This window comes from Erythrolamprus reginae, chromosome 1 (assembly GCF_031021105.1).
Source record: "Erythrolamprus reginae isolate rEryReg1 chromosome 1, rEryReg1.hap1, whole genome shotgun sequence".
NCBI lineage: Eukaryota > Metazoa > Chordata > Lepidosauria > Squamata > Dipsadidae > Erythrolamprus > Erythrolamprus reginae.
The window spans coordinates 246,409,275-246,434,136 of NC_091950.1; the positions used below are offsets into that span (position 1 = coordinate 246,409,275).

The following is a 24,862-nucleotide window of genomic DNA, read 5'->3' on the forward strand; positions in this document are numbered from 1 at the left end:
GCAAATAGTAGTTGGGATCCTATTAATGTCATCTGAAATTAACTGAACAGAAGGAGATTGTTGCTTCAAAAATGTTAAATGCCCTATATCTGCTGAAAAATCCATTTTATCTTTTAGATATATACATGGATGGATGAAGTAGTTGCAAGACATCCTGATGTCATCCAGAAGATACATATTGGATCTTCTTTTGATAAACATCCGCTTTACGTTTTGAAGGTATGTTTGGCCAAACCTCACAATTTCTTCAGAAAATGAAATAGCATTTAGATTTCTATACCGCTTCAGTGCTTTACAGCCCTATCTAAGCAGTTTACAGAGATTAAGCATATTTTCCCCAGCAATCTGGGTCCTCATTTTATCAACTTTGAAAGGATGGAAGGCTGAGTCAACCTTGAGCCTATTGAGATTCGATCTGTCAAACTGCTGGCAGCTGGTGATCAGCAGAAGTAGCTTGCAGTACTGAACTCTAACCACTGCACCACTGAGGTTCTTCTGGGACAGGGAACCAGGTAGCGGTGGAATAGAGGCAATATGGAACCCCTCTGGACATGTAACCAAAATGACTTGAGAAAATGGAGTTAAGAGAGCTGAACATTCTTTTTTCTTTCCACTGGATTTTGATTTTATTTTCAGAAGTGGGACGATTTTGATTTTTTTTGCTTGTTGCACTGATATTAAAACTTGAAAGTAACATGTTATTTTGGAAACTATTTTGCAAGTAATCTTGATTTGGGATAATCAATATGATCAAGTAGTCGTATGCCTTCTTGAGAACCTATGCCATTAAATTCCTTTTTATCAGCTTTCGCATAGAAGCAGCACTCCCAAAAATGCCATGTGGATCGATTGTGGAATTCATGCAAGGGAATGGGTTTCGACAGCTTGTTGTGTCTGGTTTATAGGACATGTAAGTTGATGAAAAAAATACTAATTTGCACAAACATGCCCACCAAGGATACAAAAGAAAAAGGGTGGGTGTTTCAGAATTTGATAAACTTTTATTTTAAAGAGAAGGTTGAAAGTTGAAACAAAAATAAAGGGAGTTTCTGTTAATGAAAGTAAAAACTTACAATAGAGTAGAATTAATTCACCTGAATGTGCTTCTTGTTTGGATGCGCCACCATGTAAGGCTGACCTCAACCTTGCACACCTGAAAGTACTCTTCTGTCACCTTACAGCCCAAGAAACCAGGGAGAGTCTCTTCTGAGATGGCTGACACACCCTCTTTCCTGTTGTGGGCTAAATTTCCTCTTATCTGACCATTCTCTGGCTGCAGCTCTTCCTTGTTTCCAAAAGTCACTCCCACACACCATTACAGAGAATGAAAAAGTCAACAATGATTGTGTTCATGTAACATCCTGATCCATAAACTAGCCAACCATTTAAGCCTACTGTGTGTCAAGAGATCAGGTCATACAGTTTATCATACTTTGCAAATTCAGATAATGGGTTAATTCCATGCATTATGCTTTTGCATAAATCAGCTTAAAAGGATAAAATAGGGACCAGATTAAAAGTATACAAAACCACTTCAAAGTCTATTGAACTGGTCTGTCCCTGGTAGAATTCCCCATTCTTCCTGGATCCTACAGGACATAAGATAAAATGTTAACCCAAGAAGTGAGAAGCAACGGTGATAGCAAGTAAGCAACTAGATCTACTCACCTTTAAACTTCACCCACAGAGTGTGACTCTGAGGCATGGTGGGAAATTTGTACTGTGATTATGTAATTCAGAGCCTTATATTAAGAAGTTGCTTTTTTTTTTTAAGGGAAGCCTTCTCCTTTTTCAGGAGTGGCCCAGCCACATGACTTCTTTGACTTCGTGATTTCTTTGCTTCTGTGCATGCGCAGAAGAACAAAATATACTGAAAGTCAGTGAAATCTCATGCACGTGAGCATCCTCACGTGATATTTCGCTTCCTTCGCATGCACAAAAGCCAAATCTCATGTGGCTGTGTGCGCCCGCCCACACACCAGTCAGCTAGAGTGCGCGTGCAGCACCATTTTCCCTACTGGAGCTATAGAGTGTGCAATAGGGTTGATATTCCTGGAGGCGTCTGTAATATGGTAAATGATTTAGCTTTACTAGATAAATGGTCAAAACAATGGAAACTGCAGTGTAATGTTTCCAAATGTAAAATAATGCACTTGGGGAAAAGGAATCCTCAATCGGAGTATTGTATTGGCAGTTCTGTGTTAGCAAAAACTTCAGAAGGATTTAGAGGTAGTGATTTCTGAGTCTCAAAGTGGGTGAGCAGTGTGGTCGGGCAGTAGGAAAAGCAAGTAGGATGCTTGGCTGCATAGCTAGAGGGATAACAAGCAGGAAGAGGGAGATTGTGATCCCGCTATATAGAGTGCTGGTGAGACCACATTTGGAATACTGCATTCAGTTCTGGAGACCTCACCTACAAAAAGATATTGACAAAATTGAACGGGTGGAAGGTCTTAAGCATAAAACGTATCAGGAAAGACTTAATGAACTCAATCTGTATAGTCTGGAGGACAGAAGGAAAAGGGGGTCATGATTGAAACATTTAAATATGTTAAAGGGTTAAATAAGGTCCAGGAGGGAAGTGTTTTTTTGTTTTTGTTTTCAATATTTTTTTATTAATTTTCTTAAAATAACACACAGACTTACAAACATTCAACATAAAATGTGGGGATGTATCTTCCCCGCTTCTCTGAAAAGTATAAATGCAGATACAGAAAAAGGAATACATAGTTAAATGCATAGTTCAATACTACTCATACAAAATATCTAATAAGGAAAAAGTGATATTATAAAAAAGAAAGATAGTTATAACTAATATAAAACCAAACAATCTTATCAATTCTATGTATATAAACTAATTCTAATATTATTCTTAATAAAAGAAAAAGAAAGATTTAAACCAAAACATCTATACTTATTATTAATCTTCTGTTGTTGTTTTTTTCTTATCTATCCATACATAAACATTGTTCCATGTTTCATAAAATTTCGTTTCTTCTTGATCATTTAAGCGTCTTGTCATCATATCCATCTCCGCGCAATCTAATATTTTTGTGATAACTTCCTCTTCTTTGGGGATATTTTCCCCTTTCCAATTTTGCGCGTAAATAATCCTTGCCGCTGTACAAATATGTATGATTAAGTACAAAATTTCTTTTTTGTAATTTTGGTTAGTAATTCCTAGTAAACAGAACTCTGGGGTAATTTCTATGTTTTGCTTTGTAATCTCTTTTGTCATTTTCTCTATCATTCTCCAGTACATTTTAGCTTTATTACATGTCCACCATTGGTGGTAGTAGGATCCTATTTCTTTCTTACATTTCCAACACAAAGGTGATGTCTTGGGAAACATTTTTGCTATTCTACTTGGTGGGAGATGCCATCTATAGAACATTTTAATTTGATTCTCTTTTAAAGAAACTGATTTTGTCATCTTCCAATTGTGCATCCAAACTTTCTCCCATGTGTCTAAATCTATTTCTTTGCCTATATTTCTACACCACAGTATCATACTATCTTTTAATGTTAAATCAATATTCTTGTGAGCAATCAAGTATTTGTATATTTTCCCAATTACCCTGTTTTGATTTTTAGTAATTAAATCACTTAATAGATTTTTATTTTTATTAAATATATAAAGTATACAGTACTGTCTTTCTGGTATCTAGATCTAATCTGTGCATAGTGCCACCAATCGATTTGTATCCCTTCGTCTTGTAATTTAATTCTAGTTTTTAATTTCATTTGATCATCTAACAAATCTTTATATCTTATTATTCTTGCATCCTTAATAGAATTTGGATGTATTATTGTGTCTAATGGGGCAACCCAGTCCGGAATTGTTAAGAAGTGGTTTTTCTTTATGTCTTTCCATACATCAAATAAGTATTTTCTTAGTGTATGTCTTTTAAAATAAGAATGATTTTTGTCTTTATCATACCATACAAAGGCATGCCAGCCAAGCATAAGATCATGTCCTTCTAATTTTAATGTTCTCGTATCCTCTAAGGTTATCCAATTTTTAATCCATGCTAAGGCGGCTGCCTGGTAATATAATTTCCAATTTGGGAGGGCAAAACCTCCCCTCTCTTTTATATCTTCTAACATGTTTATCTTGATTCTTGCCTTTTTGCCTTGCCATAGAAATTTTCTAACCACATTTGTTAAATTTTTTAAAAAATTTGCCCCTGGATTTATTGGGATCACTTGAAATAAAAATAAAACCTTGGGTAAGATATTCATCTTAATTGTGGCAATTCTTCCCAGAAAAGATATTTTTAAGTTATTCCATATTTCTAAATCCTTTTTAATTTCATTAATTAATTTTATATAATTATCATTTTTTAATGTTATTGTTTTGGCTGTTAGCCATATTCCCAAGTACTTTACTTTTTTAACTATTTGTATTCCAGTAATACATTCTAAATTGCTTTCTTGTGATTTATTCATGTTTTTTGTTATAAATTGTGTTTTATTTTTATTTATTTTCAAACCTGCTACCTTACCATATTGTTCTATTGTCTGGATTAATCTTGGTGCTGTAACTATCGGATCTTCCATTATAAAGGTCAGATCATCTGCAAAAGCCTGGACTTTATATATCTCTTTTCCAACTGTTAACCCTTTTATCTTTGAATCTGCTCTTATTTTTATTAATAGTGTTTCTAAAGTCATAATGAACAGGAGGGGTGAAATAGGACATCCTTGTCGAACTCCTTTATTTATTTTAAACGCTTCCAATTGCTCATTATTTAATATGATTTTTGTTGTTTGTTCTGAATAGATAGCGTCTATTAAATTAACAAATTTAGGGCCAAATCTCATTTTATTTAGTTGCATTTTTATAAATGTCCAATTAACATTATCAAAAGCTTTTTGAGCATCTAAGAACATTAATGATAATGTTTTATCTGGATGTTGCTCATAATATTCTAATACATTAATAATTGTTCTAAGGTTATTTTTAATTTGTCTGCCTGGCAGGAAACCATTTTGGTCTGAGTGGATTTTACTATTTATTACCGTTTTCAACCTATCTGCATATATTGCAATAAATATTTTATAGTCTACATTTAATAATGATATTGGTCTATAGTTTTTAATTTTTTCCATTGCTGTATCCGATTTGTGAATTAAAGTTATCAAAGATTCAGACCATGATTTAGGAATTTTACCATCTAACCTGCATTCATTAAAGATTTGCAACATATTATTTCTTAATGTTTCATTTTCTATTTTATACCACTCTGCTGGGATAGCGTCTGGTCCTGTGGCTTTGTTATTTTTTTGCTTCTTAATAGTTGTAAGGAGTTCTTCCATTGTTATAGGACTCTCCATCCTCTCCTGTTGTTCTTCTGTTAATTGTGGTAACTCTGAACTTTCTAAATATTTAAATACTTCATCTTCCTCAATATTATCGTCTTTATACAATTCTTTAAAAAAACTTTGTACTATGTTTGCTTTTCCTTCTGTGTCATATTTTATTGTTCCATCTTTGTCTTCTAATTGTTTAATTAATTTAGATTGTCTCTGTTTTCTCAGTTTATATGCTAACCATCTACCTGGTTTATTGGCATGTTCAAAATATTGTTGCTTAGCTCTTTTTATTTTTTCCAGTATTTGATTTTGTTCTTCCAGTCTAATTTTATGTTTAATTACATTTTTTCTCTCCAAATCCTTATTTTTCATATTTTGTTGTGATATAAATTCTAATTGTTTTAATTCATTCGTTAATTGTTCATATTTTCTTTTCTTTTCTTTGTTGTATTTTACTGTGTAGGATATTGTTAGTCCTTTTATGTATGCTTTAGTTGCATCCCATAAATTTTGGGGAGTAGTATCTGTATTTTTATTAATTTCAAAAAATATTTTTAATTCCTTCTCAATCCATTCTTTATATTCTTTCTCTTTCAAAATATTTCTATTCATTTGCCAATTATAATGCTTTTTACTATTTCTCATATAGACTATAACTGGGTTATGATCCGCCCAAGTATTAACATCTATTTCCACCTCTTGTATATACTCTGCTGTTGTTTTGGGAGCCCACACCATATCTATTCTAGTCCAAATTTTGTGGGGGTTTGAGTAGAAAGTATATTGCCTTCTTTGGGAATGTCTTTCCCTCCAAATATCATTCAATAGTAATTCTGCTTTCATTTTTTGAAAAGTGGAGGGTAATAAATTCTTTTTTTTCTTTTTACTATTTTTCTTCTCCCCCGAGTGGTCTAATTGCCTATTTGTTATGGCATTAAAATCTCCAATAATTAACATATTTTCCAAATTTAACTCTATAATTTTTTGATGTAATTTTTTATAAAATGCAATTTGATCATCATTTGGGGCATATATAGAAACAATAGCAAGAGGTCTAGGTTCAATATTAACCTGGACAATCAAAATTCTACCTTCGTTGTCACTAAATAATTGTTTGGAATTTATAGAACTCTCAACATACATTGCTACTCCTCTTTTCCTTTGATCTACTAATGCAGCATACATATTTCCAATTTTAGTATTTAGCAATAAATTTCGATTACTTTTTTTTATATGTACTTCTTGAAGTATAACAATTTGAGCCTTTTGGTTCTTAATTTTAGAAAATATTTGTTTTCTTTTTTTTGGTTCGTTTAGTCCATTAACATTTACTGAGAAAATTTTTAAGTCTCTCGATGTGGTCATTTATTGTACTTCTCGGTTTCCAGCTGGGGTTGCTTTCTTCTGGCCCCGTGGTCCTGCTCCTCCACTTGTGCAGATGCCCCCATGGCTTCCGCCTGCATTGCTTCCAGTTCTCTTGTTAGCTGTTCCATTTCGTTTATTCCACTATTTTCATAAAAGTCTCTTGCTTGATCCAAATTCTCCAACTTGTATCTTGTTGATTTCCATGTCAGTGACAGTCCTTGTGGAATAAGCCAGCGAAAAGTTATATTCTCTTTGATCAAGAGTTTGGTCAAAAAATGGTAATCTCTTCTGTTCTCTCGGACACGTCTTGGAATTTGTTTTAATATTTTTATTTCTTTACCTTTGTATTGTAATTGACCAGTTCTTGACCAATGCAATATGTCATCTCTCAAAGTTTTTCTTACAAATTTGATGTGAATCTCTCGTGGAAGGTTGAAACGACGTATGTAGCTATTCGAAGTTCTGAAAACTTCATCGATTTCTTTTATTATTTCAAGTGGGTCTATCTTGAGGATTTTCCCAATAATGTCAGCCATAATGGCCTTTAAATCTTCATCCTTTTCTTCTGTTATATTTTGAAATCGTAGCCCATATGACGCACGTTGCATTTCCAGATGTGTAATTGATTCATCATGTCTTCTGTAGCGTGAATCCACTCTGTCCTCAAGGTGATCAATTCTTTTCTCCATTTTCTCCGCCTTTTCTTCAGCTGCTTTCATTCGGTCTTCACTGTCTTTCAAGGTTTGTTTGATCTCCTTCATCTGGTCTTTCATCTCTCCTGTGTCTACTTTCATTTCAGCCATCTCTGCTTTTATTTCGTCTCTCTGCTGAGTTGCATCGCGTTGAGATTGAAGCATAAATTCATTTAATGCAGTTAGTGTTTTTAAAAGGAAAGTGAACACAAGAACAAGGGGACACAATCTGAAGTTAGTTGGGGGAAAGATCAAAAGCAACATGAGAAAATATTATTTTACTGAAAGAGTAGTAGATCCTTGGAACAAGCTTCCAGCAGACGTGGTTGGTAAATCCACAGTAACTGAATTTAAACATGCCTGGGATAAACATATATCCATCCTAAGATAAAATACAGAAAATAGTATAAGGACAGACTGGATGGATCATGAGGTCTTTTTCTGCCGTCAGACTTCTATGTTTCTAGAGTGGCTCATTCTGGTAGGAGCCCAATACTGCTCCTAGACAACGACTAGTATAATAAAATCCAGCAGAGATGACTCCTTCTTCAATCTACTGCTCTCTGCTTATTTTAAGATGTCTCCTTATCATCTGTTGACTGAATATGGTGGGAGTTGTAATCCAATGTTGGGAATCCTATGTTGGGAAGATGGGCAAAAGAAGTCTGTCCTCAGTTCTGAAAACAGGATAAAAAATGATAGGAATAGGGATCAATTATTTTTTCTTCTCACCTATACATTCTTTACAGTCCCATATATTGAGGTCTTGGAGGAAAGGGAGGAAGAGAATTCTAACAAATGCAGAAGAAATTTTTCTAGTATTATTTAATAGGGACCAGATACACACTATTGGTGAAGCACAATTGTTTACCAAAGGTAGCAAAAGACAACGAGTGATTTGCAACCCCTCAGTGATAGAATTATGCAACTTAGAGACTAGCTATGCTCAAATATAGCAAGGCCTTAATAATTGACTGGATGTAGCAAACTACTCAGCAGTTTCTATTAAATCTTATTTTTGCACCCATTTCCAGGTTACACAATTTCTAAACAGGGATACAACAATGGCAAGACTCCTACAGAACCTTGATTTCTATGTCATGCCAATAATGAATGTGGATGGTTATGAATATACATGGACTACTGTAAGTATAATTTTTTTTCTGGACATACTATGAAATTTGGTCTGGAAAGTTTGAAAGTCCAAATCATCTACATTGAGATGACTTGTCACATACCTGATATGCCTCTTCTCATAGGGTGGAGATAGCTTCTAAGCATGGGTTGTCCTCATCCAATCATCCAATAGGACTAAGTCTTTTTGAATTGATTATTCCTGCCTGTGAGCCAGGGATCCTGGCTTTATGAAGGCCAAAGACTCAATGTGTGGTGCTGTTGACATACTAATATCCCTCTCCAATGAGATCAAAGGAAAAGTTAATGCAAGGAGAAAGAAAAAACACAGACAACAACCAGGACCAGAAAGAAAACCCTGGGCAGGACTTAGATGCTATCTCCATCTTACGAGAAGAGGCATATCAAGTAAGACCCACACCCCTTCTCCATAGAGGGTGAAGCTAGTATTTAGGCATGGAACATACCCAGTAGTAGGTTCCTACCTCTACGGTTAACGCCATCGTATTGGTAGCAAAAATTGAGCTGAGCATGTAGCTCTGCACATGTGCAGAAGCAAAATCTCACTAGGACACATGGATTTCTTACAGTTATCTATTTTTCAAGCTTTGGATTGCCTACAGCACTTGGAGCATTGGTGGCCTTAGTTCTAGAGTCCAGACTTCATGCCTTTACAAGCGGTTCCCCCTTTTGTCTGCAGTATGTATTACTTTAGCTACAATGCCCACAATCAAAACAAAAACTGCAGCGTTTTAGACTCATTTAAAAGCACATTTATTTGTGTCTGTGGATCAACCTTAAAATTTACAATAATGCACTTACTGCCTGCTCAGAAAAGACTGCAATATCAACAGGGGGTTCTTTCGGAAGCCTTGTTTTCAAAGGTGCAAGTATGTGCAGTGAGATTTCTTTTAGGTTACAAATTATACATTGGTGACGTTAACATTGAAATATTTACATACATACTGATGTGTACGTGTATTACCTACAGAATCGAATGTGGAGAAAAAGCCGCTCAAAGCACGCCAACAGCAAGTGCACTGGGACAGATATGAATCGTAATTTTGATGCAGGCTGGTGTGGTAAGATGATGTTTGTTTGTACATACAGGCACTGTGAATATTTATTGCAGTAATAAAGTATAAACTGATCTACACCTACTTGGGGAAAACAAGTTTCATATAAAATGGTCTCCAAACCTATCCTGTAAAACATCACTGAATTCAATTTTATTTTCCAATATATGGGCATAGAATTACTCAAGAAGATTCTCCAAGATTTTGTTGGAAACTCATGCCTCGGAGTCTTCTTGCGTTGGGGGTCTTACTTGGAACCCTGACATTACTATCATAATTATTTGACCCCTATGACAATCGTTAAGTGTTGTACCACATGATTCTTGACAAATGTATCTTTTTCTTTTATGTACGCTGAGAGCATAGGCACCAAGACAAATTCCTTGTGTGTCCAATCACACTTGGCCAATAAGATTCTATTCTATTTTATTATATTCTATCAGTCTATGCTGATCAGGGTTAGGGGTATCATCACAATAGTTCTGGTGTACATCTGACTGGAGAAGGCTGAACTAGATCTTAAAAGCTCGGAAAAATGTACAAGAATAAAAAATGTGGGTCCATGTATTACATCAGAAAAGCATCCAGATTCACCCAGTAATGAAGGTTTCCTGATGGCTTCAGTTAGTTGCAACCTGGAAGAGGAAGATGGTACCCTTTTCTCATCCTCAAATAAAATTGTGTCTTTTCTTAAGTGAGGGGGGTCCTTGGCGCTCTCTGAGCTTGTTTTCCTGCAGACATTTCATTACCCTGGTAACATCATCAGTGTTAGTAAAGAGTGCTGTTTGCTGTTGGTCAATATTCTGGTGTTTTGCTTGTCTTTTTCTTAAGTGAAACTAAGCAGCAAAATGTCACACACACACAAATTCCATAGTATATAAAAAAATGGCAAATATTTTTCTGCACCTTAATTTTTTTGAAAATACTAAGGCTCCATTCATGTCCTTACATGTTTGTCTTTCTTTCTTTCTTTCTCTTTCTTTCTTTCTTGATTAGATTTATATGCCACCCCTCTCCAAGGACCTTAACTTCTTCTGTACTTTTTAAGGCGCAAGAAAGGAAATTGCTTAAATACATAGATTTTTTTTTAAAAATGACTTGTTAAATTTTGCATATTTTGTCAGTAACCCAAACTTATGTGAATTAAAGGTCCACCCACCTAAACCTGAAAATGGGTGAATCCTGTGATAATACAGGATCATCAGTAACAGACTGAGATTTGACAAAAGATCCCTTTGTACCAACAATCTGTAAGGATTTCATTCAGTTTCAAACTCAAGTATCAATCAATAAATATCGTTTTCTATTTGTTGCCACTGGGTCCTATAATTTTAAGGTAATTAAAGCTTTTATTATTATTTTTCTTAAATAAAGGAACAGGTGCATCCAGCAATGACTGTGAAGAGACTTATTGTGGACCTTACCCTGAGTCTGAACCAGAAGTAAAAGCCGTGGCTGATTTTATCAGAAAACGCAAGGATCGTATTAAAGCATATCTAACAATGCACTCTTACTCCCAGATGGTTCTGTTTCCATATTCATACACTAAAAATATATCTAAAGATCATGATGAGCTGGTAAGAACCCTTCTCTGTAAGATCAAGAGAGCCTTTGTGATCCATTTTTGGACTTGGATTTTTTTTTTCTTTAAAGAAAGAGTAGAAAGGGCACTTCTTCATTAAGAAAAGGTGGCTAAATGATGAGTGTCAGCCCATAATGTCAACAAAATGTTGCAGCAGGCCATATTGTTATGTTATAAATGCAAGTAGCAATGGCACCTTGGTTTGGTTTCCATGTTTCTTCCTCCACCACTTATTTCATTTGAATGCAGCAACCCATTATTTACAAAACAGAATCAAACCATGGTCTGAAAATACATCATGCTTTATATAAAATACTTTGCTACATTCAGCTAAAAAGGAAAATTGCCATAAGCTACAATCAGGAGTTTCTAATTTCTTCCCATGTGTGATCATTCTCATAACAAGCAACTATCTATTCCCACAACCAAACCGTATCATAACACAACTGCCTTATTTTTGGCTTTCATATATTTAATGAGAAAACAGACATTTGAATCAGTAGCTCTACTCGCTTCATTTATCATTTTAGAAGGATGCTTCAAATCTAAAAGGCATATAGAATATTCAGAACAAGTATATAAAAGTAGAGATTCTTGAAATAGATCATTAATAGAGCATTTGTACTTTTCGTATCTATTGTATTTTTGAAGTATAAGACGCAGTGGAGTATAAGACGCACCTTAATTTTGGGCGACAAAAAAATTCTGCCTCTGCTTCCCAGCAATTTGCCTCCCTGCAATCAGCAAACAGTACAGATGATATACATTCTTTGTTGTGTGTTTCTGTGCATGTGTGCCTGATCCATAGAAACAGCAAAGAATTGGAGAAATGTACATTATGCCAGGAAAGTTTTTTTAAAAGTCACACTAATTCCTCCCAATTATCTCCAAACATGACTAAATCAGGGTTTAACACAGCTGCCTTATCTTAATACTACAACAGGACATTGTTACATTTCAGACTTTACTTATACATATTAAAATTGATGTGGCTTTACGGTAGTATATTTATTCTCTGCTATTTAAAAGAAGGTACAATAGCATTGAGTCAGATCAAGCATTTATTTTAAAAAGCTTCATTTTGTTAAGTTGTCTAGAAGAATAATAAAGCAGTCTTTAAAAAATAAGTTTAATAATTTGAACTTTCGATAGGCATCTATTGTTATTGACTTACCTCCTTGCAGCAAACAGCAGGAAGTTTTCGCACAGCCTAGTTAGCACAAGAAAATAAAAATATGCCTCTGCCTCTCAGCAATTTGCCTCCTTGCAGTTTTAATTTCACTTTCAGTTTTAGAAGGAGCAGGTAATAGTTTCAGGCTGCAGAGATTGCCATAGCCTATTGCCACCTGCCTGCAGCCTGAATCAGCTGATGGTCGAGAGGCTGATCAGCTGCTTCTGCTAATCAGGTTCTTGCTGTTTGCTGTAAGAAGGCAAATTGCTGGGAGGCAGAAGCCAAAAGGGTGGGTGGGTGGCTGAGCGGGGCTGTATCTGGTGTATAAGACACATCCAGATTTTACCCTCTTTTAAGGGGGGAAAGATGCATCTTATACTCTGAAAAATACGGTAAGTATAGGGGAATTACATTGAAAGTTATAGCTGCTAGGCACAGAAGCAAGTTTGTATGATCCATGCATGTCGATTGGGACCAAAGAAGAACAGATGTGTTGCGTATTTCTCTTAAGATGAATGTTTGAAAGCCATGCTTTCTCCAAACCTCAAACCAGGGAATCTATCCCACTAGAATCAATCAAGAACTAAAATCATGATTTTTGTTGCATGTTTAGATATAAAAGAAATAGTACATTAAAACAGGTAACAATTTTAATAGTCTATATTAAACTAGTATAATGCGGAAAGAAATGAGTATGCTATTCATCATGAAGTATTTTTAAATTACTACAATTAATGAAAAAGAATTCAGGAATTAAAATGCCAAAAGCATTAGACTGAATGCCCACATAAACAATTATGGAGCCAGAGAGATGTAAGGGGATGTAAGTAAGTAAGTAAATAAATAAATAACTTTTTATTTTTGTAAAGATAAATGAATGATCAAATGGCCAACCCATCAGACTGAGGATTGCTATAGTGAGCAATTAATTGTTCTTGGTAATAATAGTGTCTTTCAAGGATGCAGAACTTTGTTATTAGAGTCTACACCCGAGATTGTCTGGCTTTACTGACAAAAAGGATTTCGCTTGTTCTGTGCTCTTCAAGAGTTTTCGCTGTGTAACTCAAAACTGAAAGATTGCTGCATTTAGAGCAGTGTATCTCAAACGTGAGATGTGGACTTCAGCTCCCAGAATTCTCTAGCCAACATTTTTGGGAGCTGAACTCATTTATGGGAGTTGGAGCCCACATATCTTAAAAGTTTCCAAGTTTGAAATTGGAATCCAATTTTTTTTTCTCCATAGTTGCTGGCATTCAATAATATGAAAGCACTGCCCTACAAGGACAATGTTCTTCTTTTACTGTTCTCCTCTTGTAACCTCACAATCCGTTGCAGAGGATCAATTTTGGGAACCCCCAAAACTGGTCAGTCAACAGCATCTGTTGTACTACCAGACAAATATAAGTAGATTCAAAATTAAATCGATTTCTACAGTCACATTTTATGCAGTGGTTAGAGTGCAGCACTGCAGGCTACTTCAGCTAACTGCTAGCTGTAGTTCAGCAGTTCAAATCTCACCACCGTCTCAAAGTTGACTCAGCCTTCTATCCTTCCGAGATGGCTAAAATGAGGACCCAGATTGTTGGGGGCAATAGGCTGACTCCATAAACTGCTTAGAGAGGGCTGTAAAAGCACTATGAAGCGGTATACAAGTCTAAATGCTATTGCTATTGCTAAAACAAGGTCAGCCATAATATACTGGTAAAAAAAAGGGATTTTAAACTATGAAACAAAGCAAACAGACACAGTAAGTTTAGTGAAAAGGACACAAAAGCAAAGGGTAAATTCAAAATCACGCAATCACTGGAAATAGGGAGATTAATAAAAAGGCACGGGCCCACAATAGCCTAGTTTTTACATCATGGTAAACCGCAGATAGGATTTTAATTTCAAACATGCTAGGTCTGGGACTGACATCTCTTCTTACTTGCAGCTTTAGCTTTTTTTGTGTTTTCTGTAAAAGTGTACATCTTTTAATTTCGTTACAATGTTGTGAAGAATTCAAAATCTTTGACCCATCCTTGGGAAACTTAGTTTTAAAGACAGCAGCTCATGAACATCCAGAACAAGATAAGTCTTTGTTTTTTTTGGACAGCTCTCTTTTTGCGATCAGACTTAAACGTACATTCTCCATGATGATTTCATTAACCACTTCTCTTCTTTTCAGCAACTGGTGGCAAATCGAGTGACTGGTGCTATTAGAAAGGCATACCACAACAGCTATGTGGCAGGCCCTGGTGCACAGACAATCTGTAAGTACAGTAAGAATCTAAGCATCTCTGTTTATCAACGGTCCACTACTGAGCTTAATGCTTCCTTAATACTTCTGATTTCCTTCATAGATTTAGCCCCAGGCGGTTCGGACGACTGGGCTTACGACCAAGGTATTAAGTATTCTTTTACTTTTGAGCTTCGGGACAAAGGAAGATATGGATTCTTACTCCCTCAGCAACTCATTAAGCCGACCTGCTACGAAGCAATTACCGGAATCAAAACCATAGCTTCACGTGTAATTGAAAATATGTAAAACATGCAATCCCATTTCGGCATTACACAGTAACAGCATTACACAGAATCCACTTGATTCACGTTGTTTTGCTCTTTTAATTTCAAATCTCATTTTTCATGTTATTTTTCTATGATTAATAGTATGGGTAATGAGGCTGTTCAAACCTGTTCCTGAAGAATGGCTTTCCGGCTCACATGGACACAGAATTGCTCAACTGCTGTTAAAAGCAGCTACAACTTATTTCCTATATAAAACTGAAGAAAAGTGCTACTGCTTTAAAAAGTCAACTGGAACTCTTAAGGTAACTGCATGAGGGTGGGGATTACTAAGATGGAAGTCTAAAAAAAACCCTGTGGCTGCTTTAATGAGTAACAAAGTAGTGCTATCCTTATACAAGGATCAAAACCAGATCATTTTTGAAATATGACGCCTCTATTAGAAATAATTGATTTCCATATACAGTGGTACCTCGACATACGAGTTTAATTCGTGCCAGAGCTGACCTCGTATGTCGATCATCTCGTATCACGAACAAATGCATTTAGATTTGGCTTTTCGCGCGGAGATAACTGGAAAAAATGGAATTCTTGCACCACCTAGTGGACGCTCGGCTCATATCCCAAATTTGAGCTTGGGTGTCGAACAGAAATTTTGCTCACGTCGCAGCTCGTAACTTGAAATACTCGCATGTGGAGCAGCTCGTATCTAGAGGTACTACTGTATTGTCTGTGCTGTTGTTAGTTGCAAAGTCGTGTCTGACCCCATGGACAACTTTCCTCCGGGTCTTCCTGTTCTCTACCATCCCCCAGATACCATTTAAGTTCATGCCGACTGCTTCAGTGACTCCATCCAGCCACATCATTCTCTGTTGTCCCTTCCTTCTTTTGCCCTCAATCGTTCCCAGCATTAGGCTCTTCTCCAGTGAGTCCTTCCTCCCCATTAAGTAGCCAAAGTATTTTAGTTTCATATTCAGGATCTGGCCTTCTAAAGAGCAGTCAGGGTTTGTCTGTAAGTACATTCAATGGCAAATGGACAGATTTTAAGCCTTTTTCTAAAAAGGTTAGGTTAGGTTAGGTTTATTGGATTTATATGCCGCCCCTCTCCGCAAACTCAGGGCGGCTCACAACAATAATAAAAAACAGTACAGTACATAATACCAAATCCAATGCCCACCCATCTAGTTACAATTTAAATTAATAATCTCATAAAAACAGTATATATAAAAAACAGGCACACAGTCAATCAATCAACAAAACAACATGGGCAAGGGGGAGGTGTTTTAGTTCCCCCATGCCTGACGGCAAAGGTGGGTCTTAAGGAAAGGTCTTTCGGCCTTGTGTTGTTCATAGTGCATTATGTGAAAATGTCATAGAACCTGCAAGCAGAGGATCAAACAAGCATCAAAATGAGGCTTTGTAGTGATACTGAACTCCAACTTAGGAGGAATATAAAATATTTTTCTTCACAATTTGGCAACAGTGTGATGCTAAGACGATCAGAGCTTCAGCCAGCAACATTAAGCAATTTTAGTAAGTAACAATAAACAAAACCATCTTGGTATCTTATAATTATAATTAACTTTATAGCACAAATAGATCACAACTGTAACTGGATCTTTTGTCCATTACAGACAATATTTATATCATTCTTCTTCATGATATAGGCCTCCTGTCTTGTTAAAGGACAGGCTAAATTACACCACCTATGTGCACGAGATAATTATAATCTAACACTGCAGATGGTAGAACAAATGTTAAGAAAAAGACCCAAGGGGGAAATTTCTTCCCCAAATTATCCAATGGCACAGAACACTGATTAACTGAAAGAAAAGGACCAATAATGAAGTGGGATATTTAGAGAGAGAGCGAAAAAGGAAGAGGCAGAAATAAAACAACTTCAAATGGTTTTGAAGCTCTGGCCACAGCCTGAAGACCACCTGTGGAAACGTCTTGAAATATCTGAAGAAACATCTCCCCCAAAACTAAACTTGCCTGTTTTTTTGGGACTGTACACTGTTTCCCTGAAAATAAAATCTATCATGTTTTAATGTGTGAGTCTAATATAAGCCCTACCCCCAAAATAAGACCTACTTAAGAGTGGCATCCAGTCCTGCTGCGAGGAAGCAGAAGAAGTGGGCCTTCCATACATGGGGGGATGGGGAAATATGACACCCCCACCCACCCCAAAATAAGCCCTGGTATTTATTTTGGGACCGAAAAGAACACGGTAGGTTCCTCTTACTGACAGATCATTTTTTTTAAAAAGTATCCTTGGTTGGAGAGACAATTGCAGCCAGCAAAACAAATAGTTAATTAACAAACAAAATGTGTGTGTGTGCATGTGTGTAGTTTATGTATGTACATACACTATTAGCATTTGCGCTTTTAGATTATGACCTAATACATTTCAAGCACATTTTGTGAGGATGCCTATAGATATATTTCAAATCTGATCTTTTTCCAAAGCATATTAACCACAAACTAAATTAAACATCAAGGGTTAGTTTCAGAAGTAACCCCATCTGATACCTGACCTGGAGAAAAATCTGGAAAGAAACAATCCCACTTTTTGCTCTAGCACCTGAGGAATTCCACTGAGCATATGCATCTGGATTTGTCTCATCTTCATGATTAAAAAAATAATTGACTTCATGTAGATTACATGCATTGCGTTTTCATGCATCTTTTTGCATTATCAGCTTACTGATTTTACTGAGTAGTAACCTTACAAAGGAAATGTTATGAAGAAGAGAAAAAAGAAATTGGAAAAATTCAGAATTGTTTTCTTCTTAAAAATTTAATGGATGGTAAAACAGCTATTCCAAAATGGACATTTTTACACACTTAAACACAAGTGACATTTTAAATAAAATTCATGGTTAGAACTCTGTTGTAAAACATGCAGCAAAAACAGACAAAGTGGTCTTTGCATTTTGTACTAAATACTTCTCCTTGTCATTTTGTCTCAGAAGCCACACACATACTCTTTCGAGTATTTTCATTTTTCTGGCAACATCATACTTAAAGGAAGTAAGACTGAAAACATCAACATTATCAAACCGTGAAACAAAACAACCGTAGGGCCAGAAGACTGGCTCAGGACAGGCACAATTCTGGAACATATGGTTGTGCAAGTTTAGTGTCCTCTGTCTTATCTGGTCCAGACCCTTGCTGCATAGTCTTGCGTTTAAACAATCGTAGGCTTAGCCGTAGCAATTCATTGTCCACCACCGGAGGATTTGTGTAGGTTTGTTTTGTTGTGCCCTGTTGGACAGGATATGACTTATATTAGCAATGACTGCATAATAGGTATTCTAATATATGATTACTAGCATTTCAGCAGCAGCCTAGTTTATTCTGTGTATATTGGGCTGAGGGGCAAAAAAGGAGCTCTGATGTTCCTTCAATAAAACAGGGTGATTCCACACAAAAATATGTAACCCTTCCCTGGTGCAGAGCTGAAGGGATTGGATACTGTAGCCTAGAGGTTAATTCTCTGCCTTACAAGGCAAAGGCTGCAGGTTCAAGTCCCAGTGAGGGTATGGCTAGGTGATGAGGCCAAAATAAGGCTGAAATAGATCTATCCTAGTCTCCCTTAATTTTCAAATTTAGCAAAAAAACATGTGACATATATATATGTTTTCATAGATTTTCACGGGTACAGGTATGACGGTCTTGGTATATTCGGGTTTCTTCCCGTGTAGGATTTAGAAATTTCTGGCGACGTTTCGACGAGGTCCCACTCGTCATCTTCAGGCTGGTGCTTCTGTCCTTGTTCTAGGGCGAACAAGGATATATATATATATATATATGTCACATGTATACACACACACACACACACCATTGAGACAGAGGTGGGTTGGTACCCGTGCACCCTGATGTGGTAGTCTGGTAGTGGCCAACCCATTGCGCAATTTGTGCGCAACAGCTCCGGTGCTGTCTTTCCCGGTCCATACACAGTGCTATTTTTTAAACTAATTTTCAGCGGTTTTTTGCATCTGTGCATGCACAGAAGCAAAATTGCACAAGGGGATGCTTGCCCTCACTCAATTTTAAGTGATGTTTTTGCTTTTGTGCATGCGCAGAAGCAAAATCTTGTGAGGGGACCCTTGCAGATTATTTTTTTTGCTTCTGTACATGCACGGAAGCAAAATCCCACGAGGGGGCACACACGTAAAACATGCATGCAGCACACTGGGAGAAAAGAGGAAACCACCGCTGCATTGAAATTATTGGAGGCACAGCACCAAAAGTTGTAGATCAGCGGTCCCCAACCTTTGCAGCTTGTTGGTCCAGCTGGGGGGGGAGGGGAGAGGACTGGGCTGCATAAGTAACAGGCTGGCACACACACATGTTCAACTTGCATGACTGGTAGGCTGGCACACACATATGAATTCACAGCTCGACTTGTGCAAGTTGTATGCACGTATGTATGCACGTGTGTCCTGCCATTTGTGCAAGTTGATCTGGCCGCCCACAACTTACACGGCTTTGTTTTGAATAGGCCACAGCCTGTGGGTTGGGGACCCCAGTTCTAGATGAAATATGTCCAAAACAATCATAAACCTTCTGCAGACAGATAAGATGAGGAAGACGCCAAAGCAGGAAACTCCAATTATTAGGAATCAAGTGCCCATTTTGTAAGATTAAATGCGAATCCATTTTTTAAAAGAAATATTCTGCCCCAGAATTCTGGGAGAATACAGTGGTGCTTTTGGGAGATGGACAGCCATATAAATATGACATATAAAAATGAACAAATGAATGAATGCATTTTGAAGATTATGCTTGCTAGAATATTAAAAAGCACTTTTGAATACCAAGGCTTTCGCAGAAAGACTCTGAATATTATTTCAGTGGAACAATAACTGCTCAACAAAGTGATAATCCCATTTTTAGAACTTTCATTAACTTCATGTTGCTTTCACAAAGAGGAGGAAAAAAGGCTTTAAAAATAAATGAGCAAAATTTGTTGCAGCTACGTAACTGGATGACTATATGGACAATGATCTCTGCATCAAAGTGTATTTCTATGTTAAAATATGTTTCAGGTACTTGCCTTTTCATTTTTCACAAGTTGCTTGCGAATTGCAGAATCTCTCCGAAAGCAAAGAGCTTTACAGCAAGGACCCAGGTTGCACAGCAGTCCGGCTCGCTCTTCTTTTCGCAATAGGGCAGCCATATTCAAAGCCCCAAATTCACTCTCAAAAAGGCTCTCTGCATCTACAAAGAGGCAATATAACCATGATATCTACGACCTTCTAAAATGGGGATTCAGATCTCCAATATCAACAAAGACACTATCAATGTGAAGTCACTACTTCCTCTCCCAATATCCAGTTCCCCGAATCTCCTCCAACCCCACTTCCCTTAGAGCACCTCCCTTCTCCATGGCAGGAAGAGGAACAGATTACATGATTGCCTCTGGGGAAAGGGAGGTTTTATACACACAAAGACACATCAAAATTGTTTCAACCTAACAACTCAATAAGGTCTTTGCAAACCTGTAGGCATTATCCTGGCGGGTATGTTGCTCTGATTTATAAACTGAACGTTGTCTTACCTGAATGTTCTTCCTATGTGTGCTGCGGGGAGAGTCCAAGCATGAATTAACTTCTTGTCTGCTTGCCAGAGACTGAGTAAGAAATATCTGGCAATGCCTCCTCTTGGGCTTCACGGAGGCATTTGTTTTACAAAGGCATAGATGTGCAGGTATTCAAAAAGGAAAATCCAAATGTCCGTACCCTGGACCAGAACAGGCCTCAGGGTGGGTTTGGACTCTCCCGCAGTGCACATAGAAGGAACATTAAGTAAGGTAAGACAATGTTCATTCTCCTGTGCACTGCTTGGAGGGTCCAACGCATGGGATATACCCAAGCTTAATGTCTCAAGAGCAGGAAGAAGGCTGGTCCAGGGTCCGGTAGTGGGGTGAACTCTCTGCAGTAGTTACCTGCCTAATGAGGCATCCGTGGATGCAAAAGAATCCATCCAATAGTGTCTAATAAAGGGTGAAGGTGATGTCCACATCGCCACCTGCAGATGTCCTCAATAGTTGCCTGTATGTCCCATGCCGCTGTAGTGGCTACACTTCTTGTTGAATGAGTAGTTATGCAGCTTGGCAAAGGACTAGTTTTGATCTCATAAGCTTTCGCAATACGTGCTTTCAGCCAGCAGCCCACTGTGGAAGGTGAAACTTTCTTCCCCATCAATGTTGGCTGAAAGGACATGAATAAGGATTCGGATCTCCAAAAAGCAGCCATCCATTTAATATATCTACGAAGGGCCCTCCTGACATCTAAGGTATGCCATAATTTTTTCTGAGGATGGACCGGATCTGGGAAGAAATCAGGAAGAATAAGTTCTTGGGTCCTATGAAACAACGAATTGACTTTCGGAAGAAAGGATGGGTTCAATTTCAGAACCACTCTATTTGGATGGAAAATACACAAATCAGAATGAACCGATAGTTCTGAAATCCTCCTGGCAGAAATGATAGCTACAAGGAAGACCACCTTAAATGTCAGCAACTGGAGACTAGCAATTTGTAATGGCTCAAATGGTGGTGCAGTAAGAGCCTGCAAGACTAGTGTAAGATCCCAGGAAAGGTAACAGTGTACTGTCGGTGTTTTTAGATTAGAAGCTCCCTTGAGGAAGCTACAAGATCCTAGGATGATGAGGATGGAGCTACCAAATAGGTCCACAACAGGATGACCAAACCTGAGGGACAGATCCTCGAACAGACCCAGGTGCAGGCACCACTCTGAGTGGTCTATCGTGGTCCCAGTTTAGCCAATCTGTTTGAAAATTTGATGTCCCAGATATGTGTTCGATATGATGGACTGGATGTAATGTTCCGTCCAAAGAGCCAACTTCCATGCCTCCTGCATGAGACTGTTGCACCGAGTGCCTCCTGGCGATTAAAATGAGCTTGGGTAGCCCCATTGTTGGTTAGAATTAATGTGTGTTCATCTGACACTAGATGATTGAAGCAACGAAGAGTGAGACAAACCACTCTCTGCTCTAACCAATTGATGTTGTTTGTCAAGTCCGATGCACCCCTGAGCTACCTGGGACTGGGCGTGAACCCCCCACCTGAAGAGAATGGCATCAGTCGCGATTGTGATATAGGGGGGTCCTCTGAAATGACAACATTTTGACATGGCTCCAGATGTCCATCTATGTAGGGATCTGAGGATGGATGAAGAGACTCAAACCTTCACCTTGGAGTTGCTGCGCTTCGCCTTCTGATGTGGCAACAAGAACCATTGAAGAGGCTGAGCATGTAGCCTCGCCCAAGGAACAATGTCAATACAGGAGATCATCTTCCCCTGTAGCTGAGAGAGAACAGCCAGTGGAACCGAACGAAGTCTCCGAACCTGACTGAGGAGGAGCCAGATGCTGTTCACCGCCCCAAGATGAAGAAGGCTAGTGGTCGGGACCAGATGACTCTTGGCAAAGTTTACAAAGAAGCCATGGTCTTATAAGGTTTGAATGGTGACCTAAAGATGGTCTTGAGCTTGCAGAGATGAAGATGGATGATGATGTTGTGCAGGTAAGATTGCAGGTAAGACACTGCAGCCTTATTAGCCTCAATCTGAGGGAGGTCGCAACCACTGCTAAAAGCTTGGTGAAGGTGCGAGGGGCTGAACAGCATGGCCCTGTACTGATAATGTCTCAGGAACTTTCTTTTAAAGCTTTAAACAAAGGAGAATCCAAATATAGTGTTTCTGAATGCTTGCTCAGGAAATGAGTGGAGAAGTATGTTTTTGTCTCCTTCTAGGCTCGACTGAGTAGACCAGCTGTCTCAGAGGAGCCTAGGGGGAAGCATGGCTGGATATTTCTTACTCAGTCCCTGACACGCAGACAAGAAATTAAACCAGGAGAAGGACCCTGCACAATTAGGAGTAGACTTTTCAGAGTGACACGTACTCAAAACCAAAAATTAATACAAACCTTTTAAGATTTTCTAACTTCTATTCATGATCTGCTGGGAATAAATTTTTTACCTTTAGGTTTCTCTAAAGATCTCTGGCAAGTTTCTTTTATCTTTGTGAAGAGGTGAGGGCCAGCCAGTTGTTTGGAAATGCCAACTCTTAACATAACAGCAGCTGGAGTAAATTTTAAAAGAGCAGTTCCAGGCTCCCGGGGCTCTTTTGGCTGTTTTGGCATCAGGCTAGACCAGTCTACATCAATGACATCCACTGGATCTGCAAAGGCATACAAAAGAAAAAAAAATGCTGAAGATTTCAGTCATTTTAAAAAATAAACAGCAGAAAACTTTAGCACACAATAACTAAAGCAAATGAGTAAAACCTAAGGGGAGACAAGAAATTATAGAATAGGACAAATGCAAATGTTTACTCTTAAATAACATTATCTCTTAAAGATACCATTGTGTACCCATCAGGTTGGCTCAAAGATTGTTGCAATGGTTTCCTGGCTGTAAACAGGAAAGATCCATTGTAAATCTCACTCTGAGGCAATCACTATGCCACTCAGAGAAAAATCAAAGTAGGGATGAGACCCCTTTTCAGGTGGCTCAGGACACTTGTTCCCTGTTTGGGGTATGGCTGTTTTTTTCCTTCTTTCAAATCTACTTCATGGATCCAGGAAAGAAAGTAGATGCCAACCTATTTCCAACTATAGCAGAGGCAAAATAGTGCAAAATGCAGCCACGTGAGCTATCATGGGCCTCCCAAAATCTGCCCACGTTTCACCATCACCCCGCAAGCTGCATTGGTTGCTGATTGGTCTCTGAACGCAATTCAAAGTGTTGGTTATGACCTATAAAGCCCTACATGGCTTAGGACCAGATTACCTACTGCCTCATGTATCCTAACGACTGGTTATGTCCAACAGAGTCGGCCTTCTCCAGGTCCTGTCAGCCAAGCAATGCCATCTGGTGGGGCCTAGGGAGAGAGCTTTCCCTGTGGCGGCCCTTCGGAAACAATTCCCTCCAGAGATTCGTACCGCCCCCATCCTCCTGGCCTTTCGCAAGGCCCTGAAGACCCATCTTTGCCGGCACCCTGAGGACCATGAACATTAATATCTAATTCTGGACGATGTCGTGAACGAGTAACTTAAATCAGATGAATGCAGATGATAGGTTTTTTTAGGAAATTGGGGGGTTTAGATTATTTTAATACTAGATTTCTCACATGCTTTTTTGTACTTTGAATTTATCTATTGTAAGACGCCTTGAGTCTGTCGAGAAGGGTGGCATAGAAAACTAATCTAATCAATCAATGAAAAGTAACCTAATAGAAGAATTTAGAGGTGCTCCTTAACCCACAAGAGACAGCCTTCTTCAATTAAGAAAAGACCCTGTCATTTTTTTAAAGGAGAACCCCTAGGGACTGAATCACCGAACCAGGCCTGTCCTGTCTGTTTTTAAAAAGTTCATCTAAAAATGCAAGATGTGCTGATTCCTGTGTTATAGACCAGTGTTTCCCAACCTTTTTTGAGCCGCGGCACATTATTCATATGTTCAAAATCCTGGGGAACACTGAACGGGGGGACGGGGGCGCGCGCGGGGGGGGCTAAAGAAAAGTGTGGACAAAAAAAAAATCTCTTCCTCCATTTCACTCTATTTCTCCCTCCCTCTTTCTCTCTCTTCCTTCCTTCCCTTCTTTCTCTCTCTCCATCCCTCTTTCTTTCTTCCTCTCTTTTTTGCTCTCTTTCTCTCTCCCTCCTTCCCTCCCTCTATGTCTTTCTCTCTCCCTTGCTCTCTCTCTGCCTCTCTTGCTATCTCTCTTTCATTCTCTCTCTCTCTCTCTTTCTCTGTCTCTCTTGCTATGTCTCTTTCTTTCTTTCTTTCTCTCTCTATCTCTTTCTCTCTCTCTCGTTCTCTGTCTCTCTTGCTATCTCTTTCTTTCTTTTTCTCTCTCTCTCTTGCTATGTCTCTCTCTCTCTCTCGGGCGGGGGGTGGGGGCTAAAGAAAAGTTTGGACAAAAAAATATCTCTTCCTCCATTTCACTCTATTTCTCCCTCCCTCTTTCCTCCCTCCCTCTTTCCATTGTAT

The 24,862-nt window shown here is 38.1% G+C and overlaps 2 protein-coding genes across 17 annotated transcripts in view; one reads left to right on the top strand and one right to left on the bottom strand.

Annotated features, from left to right (window-relative positions):
- Positions 1-16,889, top strand: part of CPB2 (carboxypeptidase B2) — a 29,007-nt gene extending 12,118 nt beyond the window's left edge. Inside the window, exons 5-11 of the mRNA XM_070732742.1 lie at positions 118-219; positions 806-910; positions 8,405-8,515; positions 9,496-9,586; positions 10,955-11,157; positions 14,501-14,585; positions 14,676-16,889. Coding sequence (XP_070588843.1) covers positions 118-219; positions 806-910; positions 8,405-8,515; positions 9,496-9,586; positions 10,955-11,157; positions 14,501-14,585; positions 14,676-14,860 — 882 coding nt within the window. The 3' untranslated portion in view covers positions 14,861-16,889. The remainder of the gene's footprint in view (positions 1-117; positions 220-805; positions 911-8,404; positions 8,516-9,495; positions 9,587-10,954; positions 11,158-14,500; positions 14,586-14,675) is intronic.
- Positions 16,890-17,619: 730 nt separating this feature from the next.
- The window catches only part of ZC3H13 (zinc finger CCCH-type containing 13), a 61,568-nt gene continuing 54,325 nt past the window's right edge, over positions 17,620-24,862 (bottom strand). For all 16 annotated transcript variants that reach the window (XM_070732737.1, XM_070732739.1, XM_070732734.1 and 13 more), the window contains 3 exons: positions 22,848-23,048; positions 19,901-20,064; positions 17,620-18,105 (listed from right to left, as the gene is read on the bottom strand). In XM_070732737.1, the coding sequence (XP_070588838.1) occupies positions 17,938-18,105; positions 19,901-20,064; positions 22,848-23,048 (533 nt within the window). In that variant the 3' untranslated portion in view covers positions 17,620-17,937. The remainder of the gene's footprint in view (positions 18,106-19,900; positions 20,065-22,847; positions 23,049-24,862) is intronic.